Genomic DNA, 19,696 nt, shown 5'->3' with positions numbered 1-19,696 from the left:
ATTATTCCCTAATAACGCCAGGAGGAAGGACTAACACAGGTTGGACACTCACTGTGTGTCATTAAATAGCTACCATTTACTCCTCTGGACCACTCAGCCAGGTGGGAATCTACGCCTCCACTTCCCAGATGAGGACACCAAGGCTGACAGCAGTGACATGTGCCACCCAAGGCCACAGTCAGTAGCAAGACCCCCAGACCTCTGCAGCCCCTCTCACAGCACGTGTCAAGGTGGGAAGCACAGGAGCGAGGGCAGCAGGGCGCAGAGGAAGGAACCATGCTCCAGCACCCCCTACAGGGCAGTCGGCGTGGGCCGAGAGCTCACCGACATGGCCAGGTGCAGTGGTGTGTTGCCGTGCTCTCCGCGGGCATTGGCGTTGGCCCCATGGGTCAGCAACACCATGACGCAGTCGAAGCGGCTGCGCATTGCCGCCACATGCAGAGCTGTGTTGCCCATAGAGCTGGTGCTGTTCACATTGCAGCCTCGTTTCAGCAACATGCGGGCCATCTGTGGGAGACAGGGTCCTGGCCCGAGTCAGCAGGGCACTCGAACAGCTGTGGCCCGTGGCACCTGGGCACTGCCACAGCCTCCCTCAGAGGCCTTCAGGTATTGGGCCTCTGGAAAGCTCCGGCAACAGGAAGAGCCCAGGTGGTAGGCCTCAATTCTGGGGGTGGCTCTGACCCTGGCTCTCACACCATCAGTACTTCAGGAACCAGGGGACAAAAAGCTGAAGGTGTTCCCTGGTTTAAGGGGCTTCCAAGTCCCTCCCTGGAGCTCACAGAACCCTGTGCCACCCTGAAAAGATTCCTCTAGGCCCTGTCCCAGACTGGCCCACTCCCTGTCACCTTCCCTGGGACCTTGCAGGGTCCTTTTTGGGACTCGGCAACACACCCCTGCTCACCCAGCGCCCTGAGGAGCCTGGGGCCACGGAGAGGACTAGGACTTCAGAGCCCAACAGGCTTGAGCAGCCCTGCTTTATCCCAGTTATCTGAGCTTGGACGGGTCACTGCACCTCTCTGTACCTCAGTTTTCTCTGCTGTAAAATGGCAATGCAAGTCCCAACCTCAAAGAGTGTGGTGACAGTGATTGACAAAACATACACAAAAGGGCCTGGCTTGATGGCTAGCTCCTGGCAGGAAGACGGTGCCCTGCAGAGGTGGGCATCTCCAGCTCCTGGCCCACCATAGTTATGAGCAGGCCGTGATCTCTGGGGCATCCAGTGCACCGCTGAGCTGTGCTTCTGGAGGTGAGACCCCAGACCTCCATCCTCCCAGGGGACGGAGTGCGGCTCAGGGAGAGGCTTCAGACGAGGTGCTGCTAGAGCCAGCAGCAGCTTCGCCATCAGCCACCCCCTACTGTTTATGAGGCAATGAACTATTTACGAAGAATTTTCTCCTGTACCACCTTGCTGATCTCACACCTCCAGAGACAGGGCATCGGACTCCCAATTGCACACAGGAGGAAAACGCAGAGGAGACAGTCACTGTGCCTGTGAGTGCTAGAGCTACACCAGGATGTCACCTCTCCTTGGGCTTCTCTGCCTCAGGGCCCACTGCAAGATCAACCTCCCAAGTGCCGTCCTTAGGGTCCCCTCAGTAACCTCCTTCCTCGGGTGGCTGAGGAACAAAGGGCTTAGGGACCTGCTCCCCACCACTCCCCCATACTTTATCTACCTCTGCATTCTTGGCCCAGTGCAGGGGGCTGGCTCCATAGCGTGGGTCTTTACTATGGACTTGGTTGCTGTCCACGTTGATGATCAGTTCAGCACACCTGTGGAGAGAGGAGCCCTGGGATAGTGAGGAAGGCTGGAGGTAGCATGGTGCTGGAACAGGTCATGACTGGGGGCTTCAGCTTCATCTACTGGTTAGGGAGAGTTTCTGCAAATAAAGTTTGCAACAAAATCAATCAGTGTGAATACCATGGTATGTCTAGGGCATGTAAGCCCCTCAAGACACGTCTTAAGCCCCTTCCTCCAGGAAACCTTCCCTGATAACTCCAATTAGCAATAATCACTCTCACTGGTGCTGGCTTTAGTGTTAGACAGACTTGAGGTCAAGCCCTAGCTTCCTCATTGGTGACCTCTGGAAAGTAACTTAGTCCATCTGCAACATGGAGGCAGTCCTAACAGGACTGGGAGGGAATTAAAGACAAGATACTTCAGCACCTGGTTCTGTGCCTGGTACACAGCCGTCCTCCATCCCCGAACCCCACTGTTGGTTTCATATGGTGACTGCATTCTCTAAGAAGTAGTAGGCAGGGTGGTTGAGAGTACAGCTGCTCTCCACCCCTAGGTATATCACCAAAGTACTGGTAGCAGGGGCTTAAACAGTAAGCCACTGTTACCGCGGCACTATTCACAATAGCCAAAAGGTGGAGGCAACCAAAGTGCCCACCAATAGATGAATGGAAAAGCAAAATGTGGTACATCCAATGAAGTATTATTCTGCCTTAAAAAGGAAGGAAATTCTGACCCATGCTACAATACTAGTGTGCTTTGAAGACACTACGCTAAGGGAAACTAGAGTCCCTGGAAGATCAGCAAACAGCAGAGGGGCTCCCATATCAGAACTGGGACGGAACCACCTTCAGTAACGCTAACACCAGCAATTCTCAGAGTACAACTATGCTGGCTCCCACGCAGTGGCAGAGGGTGTCCCTGCTGGGATCCCAAGGAACCTGGCTATGTGCAGCAGCAGGGCACACTCAAGGTATGAGACGACTTGTGTCATCATGCAGGAAATAACCCTCCTTGATCTGAGCTAGTCCCGCAAGGAAACCTGGGCAAGGCAGAGAGCGAATGTGGCCGAGGGTATCTCAGGAGGCAGCAACCAGGACAATACCAGGGTTCGGGAAGTAACATGGACCTAGCAGGTGACTGGATCTGGCGGTTGAAGCCAAGTAGGAGCAGGGCCACCATGCCAGCCTTCAGGTATAGGAAAGCATGACCATCACTGTGTCCATTTGGGTCGCAACCTGCAACTAGAGAACCTGATTATTGGGGGCGAGGGTGTTGTACTGTCTCTAACCTCTTAGTAAAGTCTTAAAATTCTAGCCCATCTTGGCTGTGCTAGGGAGAATAAAGGAAAGGAGGGTTTGTCTTTGTCCAAGATGGGACTAGACCTTCGAGGGGATAGCAATGCCCTGGGAGGCCAGCCAAGCCCCCAGAGGAAGGAAAACTCTGAGGAAGGGCGGGAGTGCCTGCCCCCCACCCAAGTGTGGCCCCTCCTGTGCTCTATTCTCCCTTTTGGCCAAGAACTCAACACTGGAGGGCCCTGTGTGACTTCTGTGTCTCCCATTCCGGAACTGTCCTGTCACCCATCTCTGTGAGGCCAGCACTTAGCACAGCACCTGGAATGGAGGGACTGACTCATTCATCCATCCATCCATCCATTCATTCTAGATACTGTACTTGCTAGGTAATGTTTTGAGATAGTCATCTCTTTTATCCACTCTCCCCACATACCCCCCACACACACAGGCACACGTACACTATCACACACACACACACACACACACACACACACACACACACACACTACATGAAGAATTTTCCAGACCAACGTTTTCCAGATCTGGGAGAAAGGAAAAAATGAGACAGTGCTCTAGGGCTCCCTAAGGCATGAGCCTGGGACCTATGTCCCCACAGTGCCACCAACCAGGAAGGACGAATGCACATAGGCAGGTGGAGCCCTGGGCCACCCTGATTGCCATTTCTGGGTTTTGCGTTGGCCACAGAAGCCGTGAGCTCTGCAGCATGACAGGATTCAGATCAGGCTGGTGGGCTTGGGGAGGAAGAGGACCCAGGTCGGTGACCCCTCTTGAGGCTTGAGGTTGCATGAGACTCTACCCCTGGACCATCCATCACCTGGGGAGTTGGAAAGGAGGGGCCCTGGGGAAGATTAAGATTGTCTTTCTCCAGTTTGGTAGAGGGAGGTTCATGGTCAGAAATTAAGGTGCATTATAGAGAAATTTTGTTTTATTCTTTGTACAGTGGAGTCTGTGAACTGAGAGTCACACCCCTATACATTTATCTGTGCCAGGGCAGCCCTTGGCACCAGACTCTGATGCCCACCTAATGGGCCTGTGGAGGTCACTGCTCAGGACAGGCATGGGGAGCAGGGGGGAGCTGAGGTCCAGTAAGCCATGGATGGGGTGGGGGCTGGTGGAGGTGGGGAGAGTGAGGGCTTACCCCTTCTGGGAGAACTTCATGGCCGTGTGGATGGGGTAGCCACCAGGCCCCATGATGTTACAGCGAGCATTGCACAGTAGCAGTACGTGGACCATCTCTTGCTTCCCCAACTGGCAGGCCAGGTGCAGCGGGGTCTGCCCTTGGTTATTCACCTGGTTCAGGCCAGCAGACGCGTTCCTCCCCAGGAGCTGCCAGCACGAGAGCAGTGTGGGCTGGAGCCGGCACAGAGTAGCCCCTGCACATCCCGCCCCAGCATCCTCCACAGCAGAGACAGGTCTCTCTGGGGACTAGGAAGCTGGACTCCATGAATACTTCAAGAGAAGCAACAGGGAAGGAGAGGCCTTGGAAGAAGACAGGGAGCCGACTGAGTCAGTGCCGATCGATGGGTCTGGCATGACTGCAGCAAGTGTGAAAATTTCTGAATAAAGAAAACTTTGGTTGTATCTAGGCATGGGCACTGAGGGTCTGAGCAGGAGGGGGTAGTGTATCCTGTATATCTTTCTGTCCTGCTTGAAATTAATTAATTAATTAATTTTTTGCTATGTGCAGATATTATGTTTTCAGTTTAAAAAAATACTAGTATTGCCCTGGCCGGTTGGCTCAGCGGTAGAGCGTCGGCCTAGCGTGCGGAGGACCCGGGTTCGATTCCCGGCCAGGGCACACAGGAGAAGCGCCCATTTGCTTCTCCACCCCTCCGCCGCGCTTTCCTCTCTGTCTCTCTCTTCCCCTCCCGCAGCCAAGGCTCCATTGGAGCAGAGATGGCCCGGGCGCTGGGCATGGCTCTGTGGCCTCTGCCTCAGGCGCTAGAGTGGCTCTGGTCGCAATATGGCGACGCCCAGGATGGGCAGAGCATCGCCCCCTGGGGGGCAGAGCACCGCCCCTGGTGGGCGTGCCGGGTGGATCCCGGTCGGGCGCATGCGGGAGTCTGTCTGACTGTCTCTCCCTGTTTCCAGCTTCAGAAAAAAAAAAAAAAAAAAAATACTAGTATTAAAAAGCAAATCAAGAGGCTTTTATGTCCTCACTTGTGGCTGAATGCTGTCTCCCTGAGGCTATGATCCCTACGTACCCGTACCCGTATGACCAGCTGAGCACGTCAGTAGCCTAGGGCACAGCAGGGTGGCCCAACTCAAGGGCCAGCCCCACCACTCACAGCTCGGTGGCCCTCCCTAGGCAAACTTCTTAACGTCACTGAACCTGTTTCTTTAGCAAGAAGAGGAGGAGGATGACCCCCACCCACCAAGGGTATTCTGAGAATTAACTAGAACACACACAACATTCAGTACAGGGTCAGGCAGGTGACAAGCACGTGAGAAAGGTCAGGTACTGTTGTACGTGACCACTGACAGGAGAGTGCATGCCCTGTGCCCTGGGGCAGGACGAGTGCGGCCCTGGGGCAGGACGAGTGCGGCCCTGGGCTGGGCATTTGGTGATTCTCCTAAGGATGGGTCAACAGTGGGTATGCAATCCCTCCCCCACCAGCACTCATCATTACATGTGAACCCATATTTTCTGGAACAATGTAGTTCCATTCTGATGCCAAAGCAGAGACAAGGAGATAACCTTTAGAAGAATCTTCTAATTCTTGGCAATAAAATATTGTCCAGTATTCTGTCTTTTCTATGTAATAATTAAAGTAGCCCTTTAATAACATCACTGGATCTACTCACTCAAAATTTTTTTAATTTTTCTATCTAGCCAATCAAAATTTTAACAGGAGTGCCTCTGGTACAGAGGGAATTTCATTTTATTTTTGTGAGTTCCTGTAAAAAGTTAGGCTTAGGTACCAGAGGACCACGAATGCCTCCCCTCAGGGGTCCGACTCAGGAGGTGCGCAGGAAAAGCTGAACTAAACTCACTGGCTGGATGGGGCCTTGAGCTTGTCTGCTGGGCTGGAGGACTTTCCCAGGGTTGCCAGGGCGAAGTGGACAAGGATGTGTCTCCTGGACAAGTGTGGGAGGGAAGAGCAGAGAGGGGGTGCACCCCTCACAAAGGAGCTCAGGCCTTAAGGACCAATGAGGAGGCCCAGAGTGACATCTGAGCCCAAATACCCAAAGACAACTTGTGGGCACAGCAAGGTGCTCCTGGTCCTGGCCACCCTGCCCCCACCCCTGCTTACCTGCAGCACCTGGGAATTGTCACCCTGGACAGCGTAATGGAAGGCAGTTTCTCCATTGTTGTCAGTGACGTCCATCTGGGTATGGCAGTACTGCACCAGCTCCAGCAGGATCTCCCCATCTCCCTTGCGGCAGGCCAGGTGCAGGGGCGTGCAGCCCTCCTCCCTCTCCGTGCTGTTGGCACAGCTGTAGGCAGTGGGGTAGATGAGTGGATATGGCACAAGGTGGGAAGGGTACTGGGAAAGCCAAGTACAGAAGAGGGCAGTGGGCTAGGAGCTCAAGAGCACTCATGCCATGCTCCAGCTGGCAGATTAAAACTTAGGGCTGGGTCACAATTTATTTGTATCTTGTGATTTGTATCGTTTTTAGTTCCGGTGGCACATCTGTATGGGAGATGTGCCCCAGGGCACACCAGCCTGAAGTGGGCAGTGGGTTGGCAAAGAAAGTGTCCCAGGAGACAGAAACCTCACTAACCTTGGGCAATTCACTTTACCTCTTCGGGCTTCATTATCTTTATCTACAAAAAATATAAAAACAACTGCAGCTGCACCTGTCCTAAGAAACAGACAGGCTGTGGTGGGATTAAATACCACGATGTCCAAGAACAGGCTTGACAACTATAAAGGGCAGCCAGGAGTTTTGAGCTTTGGGCCTGGGAGCTGAACAGAGCCACCTGGGAAGAGGACTAAAGGAGGGTGGCCACCTCAGGACAGGACTGTGACCAGCATGGTCCCTTCACCAGGTGCACCCACTGACCCACATGCTGCCTAAATGGACGTCTGAGAGTAAGGGTTACAGCTCCCAGAGGGGCAGCCAGACCTTTGGAAGAAGATACCAAAGATCTGAAGCCTCTTCAGCCTCCTCCAGCTGAGTGACCTTGCGTGGGTCACACAACCTCTCACTGGGATAACAATACTTCACAGGGGTGTTGGAAGGATTCATTTTCAAGGTGGGTATAAAACAGCTACTGTGGGCCCGGCCCCTAGTAGGCACTCCAGAAATGTTACGTTCCTCCTTCTGACTTCAGTCAGCATCCCTGTGCTCTAACCCAAAGGCCATGCTGACCCTTTTTGAATCAAAGGTTCTGGACTACCTTTGAGTTTGCAGAGGGGAACTCAGGCAGGACGGAGAGATTCCCTAAGGCCCCACCCAGCCACACACACCGTTCCAGGGGTCTGGTCCTCCCACCCCACTCGCAAGATCCCCGGCCACCTGATGACACGGCTGTGGTGGAAGCACTCTCGGATGCCCAGCTCCACCGCCAAGTGGGCCACCGACCAGCTGGGGTGGTTGCGGATGAGGTCAGTCAGCTGTTGCAGGACCTCAACTTGCAGAATGTGGTCGGAGCTCTCATAGAAGGGCAGCAACTGGGAGGAATACTGCTGGAAGGTCGCCAGGGCGTCGGGCTCCGTGTCCAGCTGGAAGAGTCTACGGGGCCAGGACGGAGAAGGGAGACAGAAATGAGCGGGGGTGGGGGTGGGGGCGGTATCCTAGGCCCGTATCTCCGCTGGAACCGGAAGGTCCTCGCCAACAGTATATACTGCCTGACTCTGGCTGTGCACCCCCTGCTCCAGCCGGATGCGCCTCCCCCTACAATGGAATCAGGACTTGCTTTTTTTTTTAGGACTTCCTTTTTTTTTTTTTTTTTTTAAAGATTTCCTTCTCTCTTTTTTTATATCATCATGTGGTACTTTTAGATTTTATTTTATCCAAGCCTTGTCATATCTTCTTTCTAATTTGACTGTCACTTCTGAGAGCCTCAGCTTCAAGTTCCCAGTCTCTCACACATAGTGGGAAGAAAACGTGTTGCTTAACCTAAATGTCCAGCTATAGAATATTATATGAATTGTGGTGCGTCTATGTGGTGCAATATTATGCAGCCATGAAAGTGAGATATTGAAAGAACAGATAAAAGTTATTTTGTAAAGTTAAATTTAAAAGCAGGATACAAATTTTGTATGATAAGTGATGTAAATGGTATTAAAAAATAAAAAGACTATCTGGATAGCTCAGTTGCTCAGAGCCTTGTCCTGAAGTGCAGAGGTTGCCTGTTTGATCCCTTGTCAGGGTACATATAGGAAGAGATCGCTGTTACTGTGTCTTTTTTTTTCTCTCTCTCTCTCTCCCTTCCTCTCTCTCTCAAATCAATAACAAAAATAAACATTAAAAAAAAGACTCACAAGAAATATGTCAAAATATGCATAGTAGCATCATAATTTAAATGTTCTTCTTTATCCATTTCTGTAGTTTCTACATTTTCTACAATGAGTTCATATTACTTTTAATTATATAATCAAAAAAGAAATTTTATTTATTTTTAAAGAGTAGAGTCTGAGTCCAAGGTCTGCTATTAAAGCTGCTGTGTGATCTTGGAAGAACCCCTTTCCTCTCTGAGTCCTCTTTGAAACATGAGACTAACTGCATCTGACCCACTAACCACAGAGGTGCTGTGAGGATCAGAAAAGACAGAACAGTAAAAGCGCTTTAAAAACTGAAACAATCCCACTTCGATGATGGTTACCCGAAGTTCTGACTAGAGCTTTCAGCAACACCAGGTTTTCCGCACACACCTGCACAAGCCCCACAGCCAGACAGCAGGGACTGCTCTTCCCCAGAGAGAGCAGAGGCTTAGCAAATAGCTCCCGAGAGCCTGAACTGTGCCTGACACTCTCCTAAATGCAGGGGTAAATGAATGAACAAAACAGACAACATTCCCTGCCCTCCCGGAGCCCAGGTTCTCGTGGGGAGATCAACAACAAATCAAACTAAGGGAGTACGTGAAATAGACTTCCTCATAAAGAGCGCTATAGAGAAACAAAGCAGGAACGGGGATAGGGCAGTGCCACTCCCCACTCTGCCTGGCTGGTGTGTTTCCTCTCACCATCCTCTCACCGTTGCAGTGCTCTACTGCAAATGTTGCTGGGGTGTCAGATATAATGACAGCTGGGATGTGTCACTGGATTTGGCATCACTGCAGCATGAGTGACCTTGACAAGAGTACTTTTAGCAGACCTGGCTGGTTGGCTCAGCGGTAGAGCGTCGGCCTGGCGTGCGGGGGGACCCGGGTTCGATTCCCAGCCAGGGCACATAGGAGAGGCGCCCATTTGCTTCTCCACCCCCCTCCCCTCCTTCCTCTCTGTCTCTCTCTTCCCCTCCTGCAGCCAAGGCTCCATTGGAGCAAGGATAGCCCAGGTGCTGGGGATAGCTCCTTGGCCTCTGCCCCAGGCGCTAGAGTGGCTCTGGTCTTGGCAGGGTGATGCCCCTGAGGGGCAGAGCGTCGCCCCCTGGTGGGCAGGGCGTCGCCCCCGGTGGGCCTGTCGGGTGGATCCCAGTCATCAGGCGCATGCGGGAGTCTGTCTGACTCTCTCCCCATTTCCAGCTTCGGAAAGATACAAAAAAAAAAGAGTACTTTTAGCAAAAAAAAAGAGTATTTTGGTGGCATATGGGAACCACAGTCTGATCAGCATGGGTTTAAGGAAGAACGGGATGTAAGAATTGGATACAGGCAAATAAAGGCAGCTGATGGAGAGTAATCCAGCTTTTGAATGCTGATGGGAATGACCCAAAACAAAATGGGGTCTCCCTGAGGACTTATACTTCTGTTAATGGCAGACTAGGTCATGTGAACCAGATCACCAGCTGGGGACAACCAGAAATACTGGACAAAATATAAAAAGCAGCCTGACCAGGCAGTGGCGCAGTGGATAGAGCGTTGGACTGGGATGCCGAGGACTCAGGTTCGAGACCCTGAGGTCGCCAGCTTGAGCGCGGGCTCATCTGGCTTGAGCAAAATAAAAAATGCTCACCAGCTTAGACCCAAGGTCGCTGGCTCAAGCAAGGGGTTACTCGGTCTGCTGAAGGCCCGCGGTCAAGGCACATATGAGAAAGCAATCAATGAACAACTAAGGTGTCACAACGAAAAACTGATGATTGATGCTTCTCATCTCTCTCTGTTCCTGTCTTGTCTGTCCCTATCTATCCCTTTCTCTGACGCTCACTCTGTCCCTGTAAGGAAACAAAAAAAAAAGCATCTGCATGAGGTGCTGGGTACCTAGTCAGACAGTGATGAGTTGCCAGGCTGGGCGGCATTAAGGAAATCCAGGAAGTGAGCCTGGTATTTAGGCTGCTGTTTTCAAGAGGCTGGAGGGGCAGATAGTAGCATTAACCTCACAGCCTCAAGGGACAGGGACTATAGGCCAGGAGTCTGCCGGGGGAGAGCCCTGACGACTACCTCTTATTGTGCCTGGGATCCTGAAAGTCTTCACCCAGGAATAAAGGTGGGAAACGAGCACACAGACCCTCACAAGGACTGTAGTCAGTCTCAAACAATTCCAGTTCCGGAAACTGGGCTGAGGTTATCCCAAGTGCACTTGTTCCCAGGCGCCTGGGAGAAGCAAACATAAAGGAAACATCAAACTAGGCTTCAAATTATTTCTGCAAGCACTATCAAAACTCCCCAGGCTAAAGAAAACCAACAGAAACAGGTCTATAAGGGAGGGGCGGCAAATATTAACATTTTCTGACACAGACTTTAAAATAACTGTGACAATATTCAAGAAGATTTGTAATTTTGGCAAAGAACTGTATATAAAAAAATAAGTGGAAACTACAGGGTTAAAAAACACAGTTGTCAAGATGAAGAAAAGGGCTAGGTATAATAGCAAATTGGAAACTGCTGAAGAGAAAACTAGTGAACAGGAAACAGGTCAGAAAGAGTAAACAGGATAAAGCATGGCAAGAAAGCTGGGCAAATACATGAAAGTAGACAAAAGACTATAGAATGAAAAGATCTGTCATACCTATAAGTAGAGCCACAGAAACAGAATAGAAACGGAATTAGACAGAAGCCATATGTGAAGAGTTGAAAACTGTAAACTTTCCAAAATTGATGAACAAATGGTTTAAAATAACTTCTGAGTTCTCCACCACCAAAAAGAAGAAAAAGAAGGAGGAGGAAGAGAGAGAAGAGATGGAAGAAGAGGGGGAAGGAGGGAAAGAAATTCAGACTTAAGGACCTTGTAGAGGTTTAGAACATAGACCAAAAATCTTTGACATCCCTCCCAATGGGAGGGAATTTTTATCTCTACTCTTCAATCTGGCTCTGTAACTGCTTTACCAACAGGATATGACAGAAGTGATGCTGTTCTAGTTTCTGGACCAAGGCCTTAAGGAACTGGAAGCTTCTCCATCTTTTGTCTCAGGATGCAGCATTCACACTATAGGGAAGCTGGAGCCCCACAGAGATGGCCATTGCCCTGGACTCTAGTACTGGACTAACTCCCAGCCAACAGCCAGCAGCAACGTGCCGGCAGTGATGGGTCATTTTAAGAGTGAACCTTGTGGTCAAGCCACCCCAGCTGATGTCATGTAGAATAGAAATGAGCCTTTCCCACTCCAATTACAGATCTGTGAGCTAAATCATTGATATTGTTTTCAACCACTGAGTTTGGGGGTAGTTTGTTACACGGCAATAGCAGAGAATGACATATATTGGTGAACATACTATAAAAGAGCAATAAATGAGACGTGTGCCCTATTACAACTTCTGAAAACAAAATGCAAAGAGAAAGTATTAAAAATAGCAAAGAAAAAAAGATGACCTTCAAAGGGCAACCATTAGACTGACAGTTGGCTTTTCCACAGTGGAAGCCAGAGATAATGGAACAATATCCTTAAAGAGCTAAAAGAAAATGAATACCAAGGAGAATTCTATACCCAGCCAAAAAAGGAAAAAAAGTCCTACAAATATAAAGTTGAAATTAAAACACTTTACTACTACTGCCTAGCCAGACAGTGGCGCAGTGGATAGAGTGTCAGACTGAGACTCAGAGGACCCAGGTTCAAAACCCCGAGGTCACCAACTTGAGCATGGGCTCATCTGGCTTGAGCGTGGGATCATAGACATGATCCCATGGTTGCTGGCTTGAGCCCAAAGGTCACTGGCTTGAAGCCCAAGGTTGCTGGCTTGAGCCCAAGATTGCTGGCTTGAGCAAGAGGTCACTCTCTCTGCTGCAGTCCCCTGGTCAAGGCACATATGAGAAAGCAATCAATGCACAACAAAGGTGCTACAACAAAGAATTGATGCTTCTCATCTCTCTCTCTTCCTGTCTGTCCCTATCTGTCCCTCTCTCTGACTCAGTCACACACAAAAAAGAAAGAAAAACACTTCACTATTCAAAGAAATAGAGAAAAGGAGGGGACCTGTGAGAGAGAGAGAGAGAGAGAGAGAGAGAAACTGTCATTAGCAGACCTAAAAAGGAAATATAAAAGTGTTTTCATCAAGTAGAAGGAACCTAATTCCAGATGGATGATCACAGATAAAGATGCAGGGGAAAAAATGAAGCACTGTGATCATGATAAACATGTGTGCAAATCTAAATGAATACTGACAGTATAATGTCTTATTGGGTCTAAAGTAAAAATATTAATTAAAAAATAGTACATGGTATAGAAGCCTGGAAGGGGATATATGTAGCTAAAGGGTTCTAAGACCCACTTATTGTTCTGGAAGATTCTAGAGTACCAATTATACTTCAGTAAGACCAAGGATGTGTGTGACAATCTCTAGGGTTCTATCAAGAACTGTGAAGGGTTTCAGATTTTGCCCTAGTTGCAAACTAACAAGTTAGCCTGACACAGTTTCATGGATGCTGGCAGGAGACACAAGATTCCTGGATCAAAGACAAAGGGCAATTTATTACTCACAGCAATAGCAGTAGCCAGAGTATCAGCATTTGTGCCAATTCCTTGGGATCCAGTTCCCACAAGGTGACATGAAGAGGGTCAGGTGACACCTGCTCATGTTGCATTAGAAGAGAGAAACCCTGAGTGCAAGCAACTTGAATCTTTATAACTGTCAATAAGCAAATCTGTTTCAGCTTTGCTCTGGAGGATGATGTTGTCTTTATTATATAGGAGAGCAAGCAAACCCACCCTCCGTTCTAGAGGGAGACCCTATCTCTGTCCTCCTGTACTGTTCACCATACAAACATCCTGTACAGATAGCCTGGAGCAACAGCAGTCAGCGTCTGCCCACAGGATGCACAGGATCACGAGAGACCCATAGAGAACTGTCTCCTACCAGTTTTCACTAAAAGATAATAACAGGGCATATGACTTTCAAGCTCATAAAGAGGGAAAATGGAATAATAAGAAAACAATCATGAATTGTAAAAGCATTATGGTAAGTGAAAAAAAAAAAGTCAGATTCCTAACACTACATGCTGCATGATTAAAAGGGAAAACTATAGAGACAGGACAGATCGGTGCTTCCAGGGACTTGGTGGGTACAGGGGATTTACTGTAAAGGAGTGTGAAAGAAATTTGGGGGTAATGCAAATGTTCTATATCTTGATTGTGGCAATGGTTATGTGAATGTGCACCTGTACTGAAATTCATTGAATGGTACACTTAAAATTGGTAAATTTTGAGGGGTTTTTTGCAAATTGCATCTCAATAAAGTTAACTGAAACAAAAAATAAAAAGACAAAAAAGGAATACAGAAAATAAAATACGTGAAACAAAAATAAAGAAAGCAAACAGTAAGATGATAAACTTAAACCCAAATATATCAGAATTACATTAAGTATAACTATAGACCAAATGTTTTGAATAAGTATAAGGAATAGCAGATAGGGTAGTAGAAAAAAGATAACTACATATTCTTTACATTAAAAATAAAAGGTGCCTGACCTGTGGTGGCGCAGTGGATAAAGTGTTGACCTGGAAATGCTGAGGTCGCCGGTTCAAAACCCTGGGCTTGCCTGGTCAAGGCACATATGGGAGTTGATGCTTCCAGCTCCTCCCCCCTTCTCTCTCTCTGTCTCTCTCTCCTCTCTCTCCCTCTCTCTCCCCTCTCTAAAAAATGAATAAATAAATAAATAAATAAAATTTAAAAAATAAAATAAAATAAAAGGTAATATATAAATATCAACCAAACAGAAAGCTGGTGAAGCTATATTAATATCAGACAAACTAAAATTTAAGGTAAAAAGCATTACTGGAAACAAAGAGAGATAGTCCATAATAACGATTTAAATTCACTAGGAAAATAGGGGGAAGGTAGCAGAGGGTAGAGGAGGATAAATGGTGATGAAAGGAGACTTGACTTGGGGTGGTGAACACATAATACAACATACAGATGATGTATTATAGAACTGTATGCCTGAAAATATATAATTTTATTAACCAATGTCACCCTAATAAATTCAATTAAAAAATAAATTCATTTCCTGACCCAGGTTTGAAACCCCGAGGTCACCAGCTTGAGCACAGGCTCACCAGCATGAGCACGGGGTCACCGGCTTGAGCATGAGATCACTGACATGTTCTCTGGGTCACTGGCTTAAGCTCAAAGGTTGCTGGCTTGAAGCCCAAGGTCGCTGGCTTGAGCCCAAGGTCACTGGCTTGAGCAAGGGGTCACTAGCTCTGCTGGAGCCCCCAGGTCAAAGCACATGAGAAAGCAATGAACAAGGTGCCACAACTGTGAGTTGATGCTTCTCATCTCTCTCCCTTCCTGTCTATCTGTCTGTCTGTCTGTCTCTCTCTCTCTTACACATACACACAATAAATAAGTAACTAAATAAATTCACTAGGAAAATATGACAATTATAAATTAATATGTACCTAATAATAAAATCCAAAATAAAGTTAAACTTGACAAAATTAAGAGAACTAGATAAATTCACAATTACACTGAGGTAGTTTAATATCTTCTACTACTTACTTAAACAACAAGCAGAAAAAGCCCTACTGGATTAAGAACAATTAGTAAGGTTGACCTACAGACATATAAAACACACTATTCCCACCAAGTACAGAAAATACATTCTTTGCAAGCACCCTCATACAAAAATTATAAATATTCTAAATATAGAACTTATGGTGGGCCATAAAGCTAATTTAAACAAATTTAAAAGACCTGAAAACATTCAGACTATTTTCTGGGAATAAAAAGGGGTTTCCTTAATGTAGTAGAGGGTATCTACAAAAAACCTAGAACAGCCTGACCAGGCGGTGGCACAGTGAATAGAGCATTGCAGTGGGATGTGGAGGACCCCAGTCCAAAACCTCAAAGTCACTTGCTTGAGCAGGGTCTCACCAGCTTGAGCACAAGGTCACTGACTTGAGTGTGGGATCACAGACCCCATGGTCGCTGGCTCAAGCCCAAAGGTCACTGGTTTAAAACTCAAGATCGCTGGCTTGCAAGGGGTCACTCGCTCTGCTGTAGCCCCCAGCCAAGGCACATAAGAGAAAGCAATCAATGAACAACTAAGGTGCTGCAATGAAGAACTGGTGTTTCTCATCTCTCTCCCTTCTTGTCTGTCTGTCCTTATCTGTCCCTCTCTGTCTCTGTCAAAAAAATAAAAGAAACCTAGAACAAAGACCACACTGAATGGTAAGGCGTTGAATGCAAACGCAATTAAGCAAGAAATCAATAACAAAAAGATAATTAAAAATTTCTTGTATGTTTGAAATTAAGCAAATACATATAAACTATGTATGACTCAAACAAGAAGTCATGGCAAAATTTAGGAACTATCTGGACTCAATGATAATGTAACTATTACATATCAAACTTGTGGGATGAACCTCTACTCTGGCTAGGACAGAGGGGCTCATGCCAGATTAGCCTTCCAGCTGGGAACAAACACAAAGGCAGATTACATTCAAACAACTATTTGAAGGCACTGGAGAACAACCAAGGCAGGCAAGTGTACAGGGCCAAGGTTTTAGAGAAAAGGGAAGAAAGAGAGGCAAGCCCCACATTTGTACTCAGGGCACTTTGGAGTCTGTGGCACAGGATATAAAGTCCAGGAATAAAACTGCAGCTCAGTGCTGATGGCAGACTTACAAGGCTGGGTAGAGAAGGGCCGGCATTTAGTTTCCAAGATGGCCAGAACTTGAAAGAATCACAGAGAAATGAGCCCAAAATTCCACATGCAATTTTATCTAATAAGCTACACAGAGCAAGATGTCATGAAACCAAATAGGAAACATCATCATGGAGGAAATTTGTCCGTTTTTTTGGTACTTGGAAAAGAGAGATTGGAGGTCAAGGCTCACCAACGTAAAAGGACCCTAGTAAAACCAAGGCACCCCCATGTTCACTCCAGCATTATTCACGGTGGCTAAGGCATGGAAACAACCAAAGTGTCCCTCAGTAGAGGACTGGATAAGGAAGATGTGGTACATACATACAATGGAATACTACTCAGCCATGAGAAATGATTTATTGCCATTTACTACAACACAGATGGACTTTGAGAACATTATACTAAGTAAAATAAGTACCATAAATCAGAAAAAGCTAAGAACTATATGATTTCACATAAAGGTAGGACATAAAACTGAGACCCATGGACATAGTTAAAAGTAAAGTGGTTACCAGGGGTGGGGGGACAGGGGGGAAGGGCAATAAAGAGAGACAAATGCATGGTGACTGAAAATGATTTAACTTTGGGTGATGGGCACACAACACAATCAACAGTTCATATTTAAAAAGAGAAAATTATAGGACAATCTGTTTCATAAACACATATAGATATTGAAAATCCTAAACAAATATTTGATTTAATCTAGCCATATATAAAAAGGATGATATATCATAAAAAGGAGAGATTTATTCCAGGAACATATGGCTGCTTTTACATTTGCAAATCAACCAATCAATCATGTGATCTGCCACACTGACAAAATAAAGGTGAAATCAACATGCGAATAGGTGAAAAGCCCAATGCAGCAGTGTAAACACTTGAAAATATACAACACCCATTCATGAATTTTCATAAAAGAAAGCTCTTAGAAAACTGGGAATAAAAAGGAACTTCCTTAATGTAACAGAAGTGATCCACAAGAAACCTAGAACAAATACCACACTGAATGGTAAGACGTTGAATCATTCCCCATTGAGATCAGGAATAAGATAAGGGTGCTTGCTTCCTTTCCTGTGTCACTGGCCATTCTGACCGGTGCGGTGTGGCCAAGAAAGATAAATTAAAAATATATAAGATTGGGAAGGAAGAAACAAAACCGGCATTATTCATAGGTGATATACTTGTGTTCTTAGAAAATCCAGAAAATCCGGATAAATTATTGGAACTAATAAATCAGTTCAGCAAGGTTGCTAAACACAAGATGAATATACAAAAATCAATTGCATGGTTATATACAGAAAGTTAAATTTTAATAAATATCACTTACAGTAACGTTGAAAAATTTCAAACAATACGAATAAATCTAACCAAATATGGTCTATCTAAAACGTCTGTGAGGAAAACTACAAAGAACTGAGACAAATTAAAGAAAACTAAATAAGCGGGAGTGTATATGTACCATGTTACTAAACTGGAAGGTTAAACAATACAAAGTTGTCAGCTGTCACCAAACTAACCCACTGAATCAGTGTAATCCCAATCCAAATCTCAAAACCAAAGGTTTTGTTTGCTCGTTTGCATGTTTGTTTTTTGTGTGGAATTTTTTCTTATAAAAATACAAAGAGCCTGACCAGGCGGTGGCACAGTGGATAGAACATTGGACTGGGATACAGAGGACCCAGGTTCGAGACCCCGAGGTCGCCAGCTTGAGCGCTGGCTCATCTGGTTTGAGCAAAAAGCCCACCAGCTTGAACTCAAGATCGCTGGCTCCAGCAAGGGGTTACTCGGTCTGCTGAAGTCCCGTGGTCAAGGCACATATGAGAAAGCAATCAATGAACAACTAAGGTGTTGCAACGCACAATGAAAAACTAATGATTGATGCTTCTCATCTCTCTCCATTCCTGTCTATTCCTCTCTCTGACTCACTCTCTGTCTCTGTAAAAAATAAATAAATAAATAAATAAATATATAACAAACAAACAAAAATGCAAAGAGCGGCCCTGGCAGGTTGGCTCAGTGGTAGAGCGTTGGCCTGGCGTGCAGAAGTCCTGGGTTCGATTCCCGGCCAGGGCACACAGGAGAAGCACCCATCTGCTTCTCCACCCCTACCCCTCTCCTTCCTCTCTCTCTCTTCCCCTCCCGCAGCCAAGGCTCCATTGGAGAAAAGTTGGCCCGGGCGCTAAGGATGGCTCTGTGGCCTCTGCCTCAGGCGCTAGAATGGCTCTGGTTGCAACAGAGCAACACCCCAGATGGGCAGAGCATCGCCCCCTGGTGAGCATGCCAAGTGGATCCCGGTTGGGCGCATGCGGGAGTCTGTCTGACTGCTTCCTGTTTCCAACTTCAGAAAAATACAAAAAAAAAAAAAATGCAAAGAGCTAAGCCTAGCCAAAATAATCCTGAAGAAGAAATTAGAGCTTTTCTACCAGATATCAAGGTTTATTATGAAGTTACACTACTTAAGACAACATAACACTAGGGCAAGAAAAGAAAACAGAACAAGGTCTAGAAATGAACCCATTCACTCAGGGACGCCAGATTTGTGACTAAACTGGTGTTCTAGAGCAGTGGAGAAGAACAGTTTGCAATTACCGGGCCTGGGATAATGGGATCTGCAGATGAAAAACAGGAAAAAGAAATGTGAGCCCTATTTCACACCATACATTAAAAAAAAAACAATTCTAAGTAGATTATCAATCTAGTTATAAAAGGCAAAATAACAAAGTTTCTAGAAGATAACATCTAAAAATATATCATCTTCTTTTTTTAAATGAGAGGAGGGGGTATAGAGAAACAGACTCCCGCATGCGCCCCAAACCAGAATCCACCTGGCAACCCCTGTCTGGAGCTGATGCTCTGCCCATCTGGGCCATTCTCCCAACTGACCTATCTTTAGCACCTGAGGCAGAAGCTTCACAGAGCCATACTCAGAATCTGGGGCCAACATGCTCCCATCAATTGAGCCATGGCTGCAGGAAAGGAAGAGAGAGAGAGAGAAAAGGGTGAGTGGAGTGGGGAGGCTGTCGCCTTTCCTGTGTGTGCTGACTGGGAATCGAACTTGGAACATCCACATGCCAGGTTGACACTCCACTGCTGAGCCCACTGGCCAGGGCCAAAAATATATCATCTTGACCTCATGGTAAAGGACTTTCTTAAAGAGTACACAAAAGCAAACCATAAATAAGATGAGTAAATTTAACTTCCTTAAGACAAAAAAACCCCAGTTTATCAATAGATACCAATAAGAAAGCACAAAAAAGCCTGACTAGGTGGTGGCGCAGTAGATAGAGCATTGGCCTGGGATGTTGAGGACCCAGGTTTGAAACCCTGAGGCTGCGACTTGCATGTGAGGTTGTCGGCTTGAGCATGGGATCACAGGCATGACCCCTTGGTCTCTAGCTTGAGCCCAAAGACAGCTGGTTTGAGCAAGGGGCCACTGGCTCGGCTGGAACCCCTCGGTCAAGGCACATATGAGGAAGCAATCAGTGAACAACTAAGGTGCTGCAACTATGGGTTGATGC

The 19,696-nt window shown here is 46.9% G+C and overlaps 1 protein-coding gene across 5 annotated transcripts in view; it reads right to left on the bottom strand.

Moving 5' to 3' along the window:
- PLA2G6 (phospholipase A2 group VI) overlaps positions 1–19,696 on the bottom strand; it is a 58,018-nt gene that overhangs the window by 21,439 nt on the left and 16,883 nt on the right. For all 5 annotated transcript variants that reach the window (XM_066258349.1, XM_066258358.1, XM_066258369.1 and 2 more), the window contains 5 exons: positions 7,516–7,731; positions 6,306–6,489; positions 4,190–4,377; positions 1,674–1,770; positions 325–507 (listed from right to left, as the gene is read on the bottom strand). In XM_066258349.1, the coding sequence (XP_066114446.1) occupies positions 325–507; positions 1,674–1,770; positions 4,190–4,377; positions 6,306–6,489; positions 7,516–7,731 (868 nt within the window). The remainder of the gene's footprint in view (positions 1–324; positions 508–1,673; positions 1,771–4,189; positions 4,378–6,305; positions 6,490–7,515; positions 7,732–19,696) is intronic.

The sequence above is a fragment of the Saccopteryx bilineata genome, chromosome 1 (assembly GCF_036850765.1).
Source record: "Saccopteryx bilineata isolate mSacBil1 chromosome 1, mSacBil1_pri_phased_curated, whole genome shotgun sequence".
NCBI classification, from domain to species: domain Eukaryota; kingdom Metazoa; phylum Chordata; class Mammalia; order Chiroptera; family Emballonuridae; genus Saccopteryx; species Saccopteryx bilineata.
This window is presented reverse-complemented; position numbering and strand designations above follow the sequence as displayed.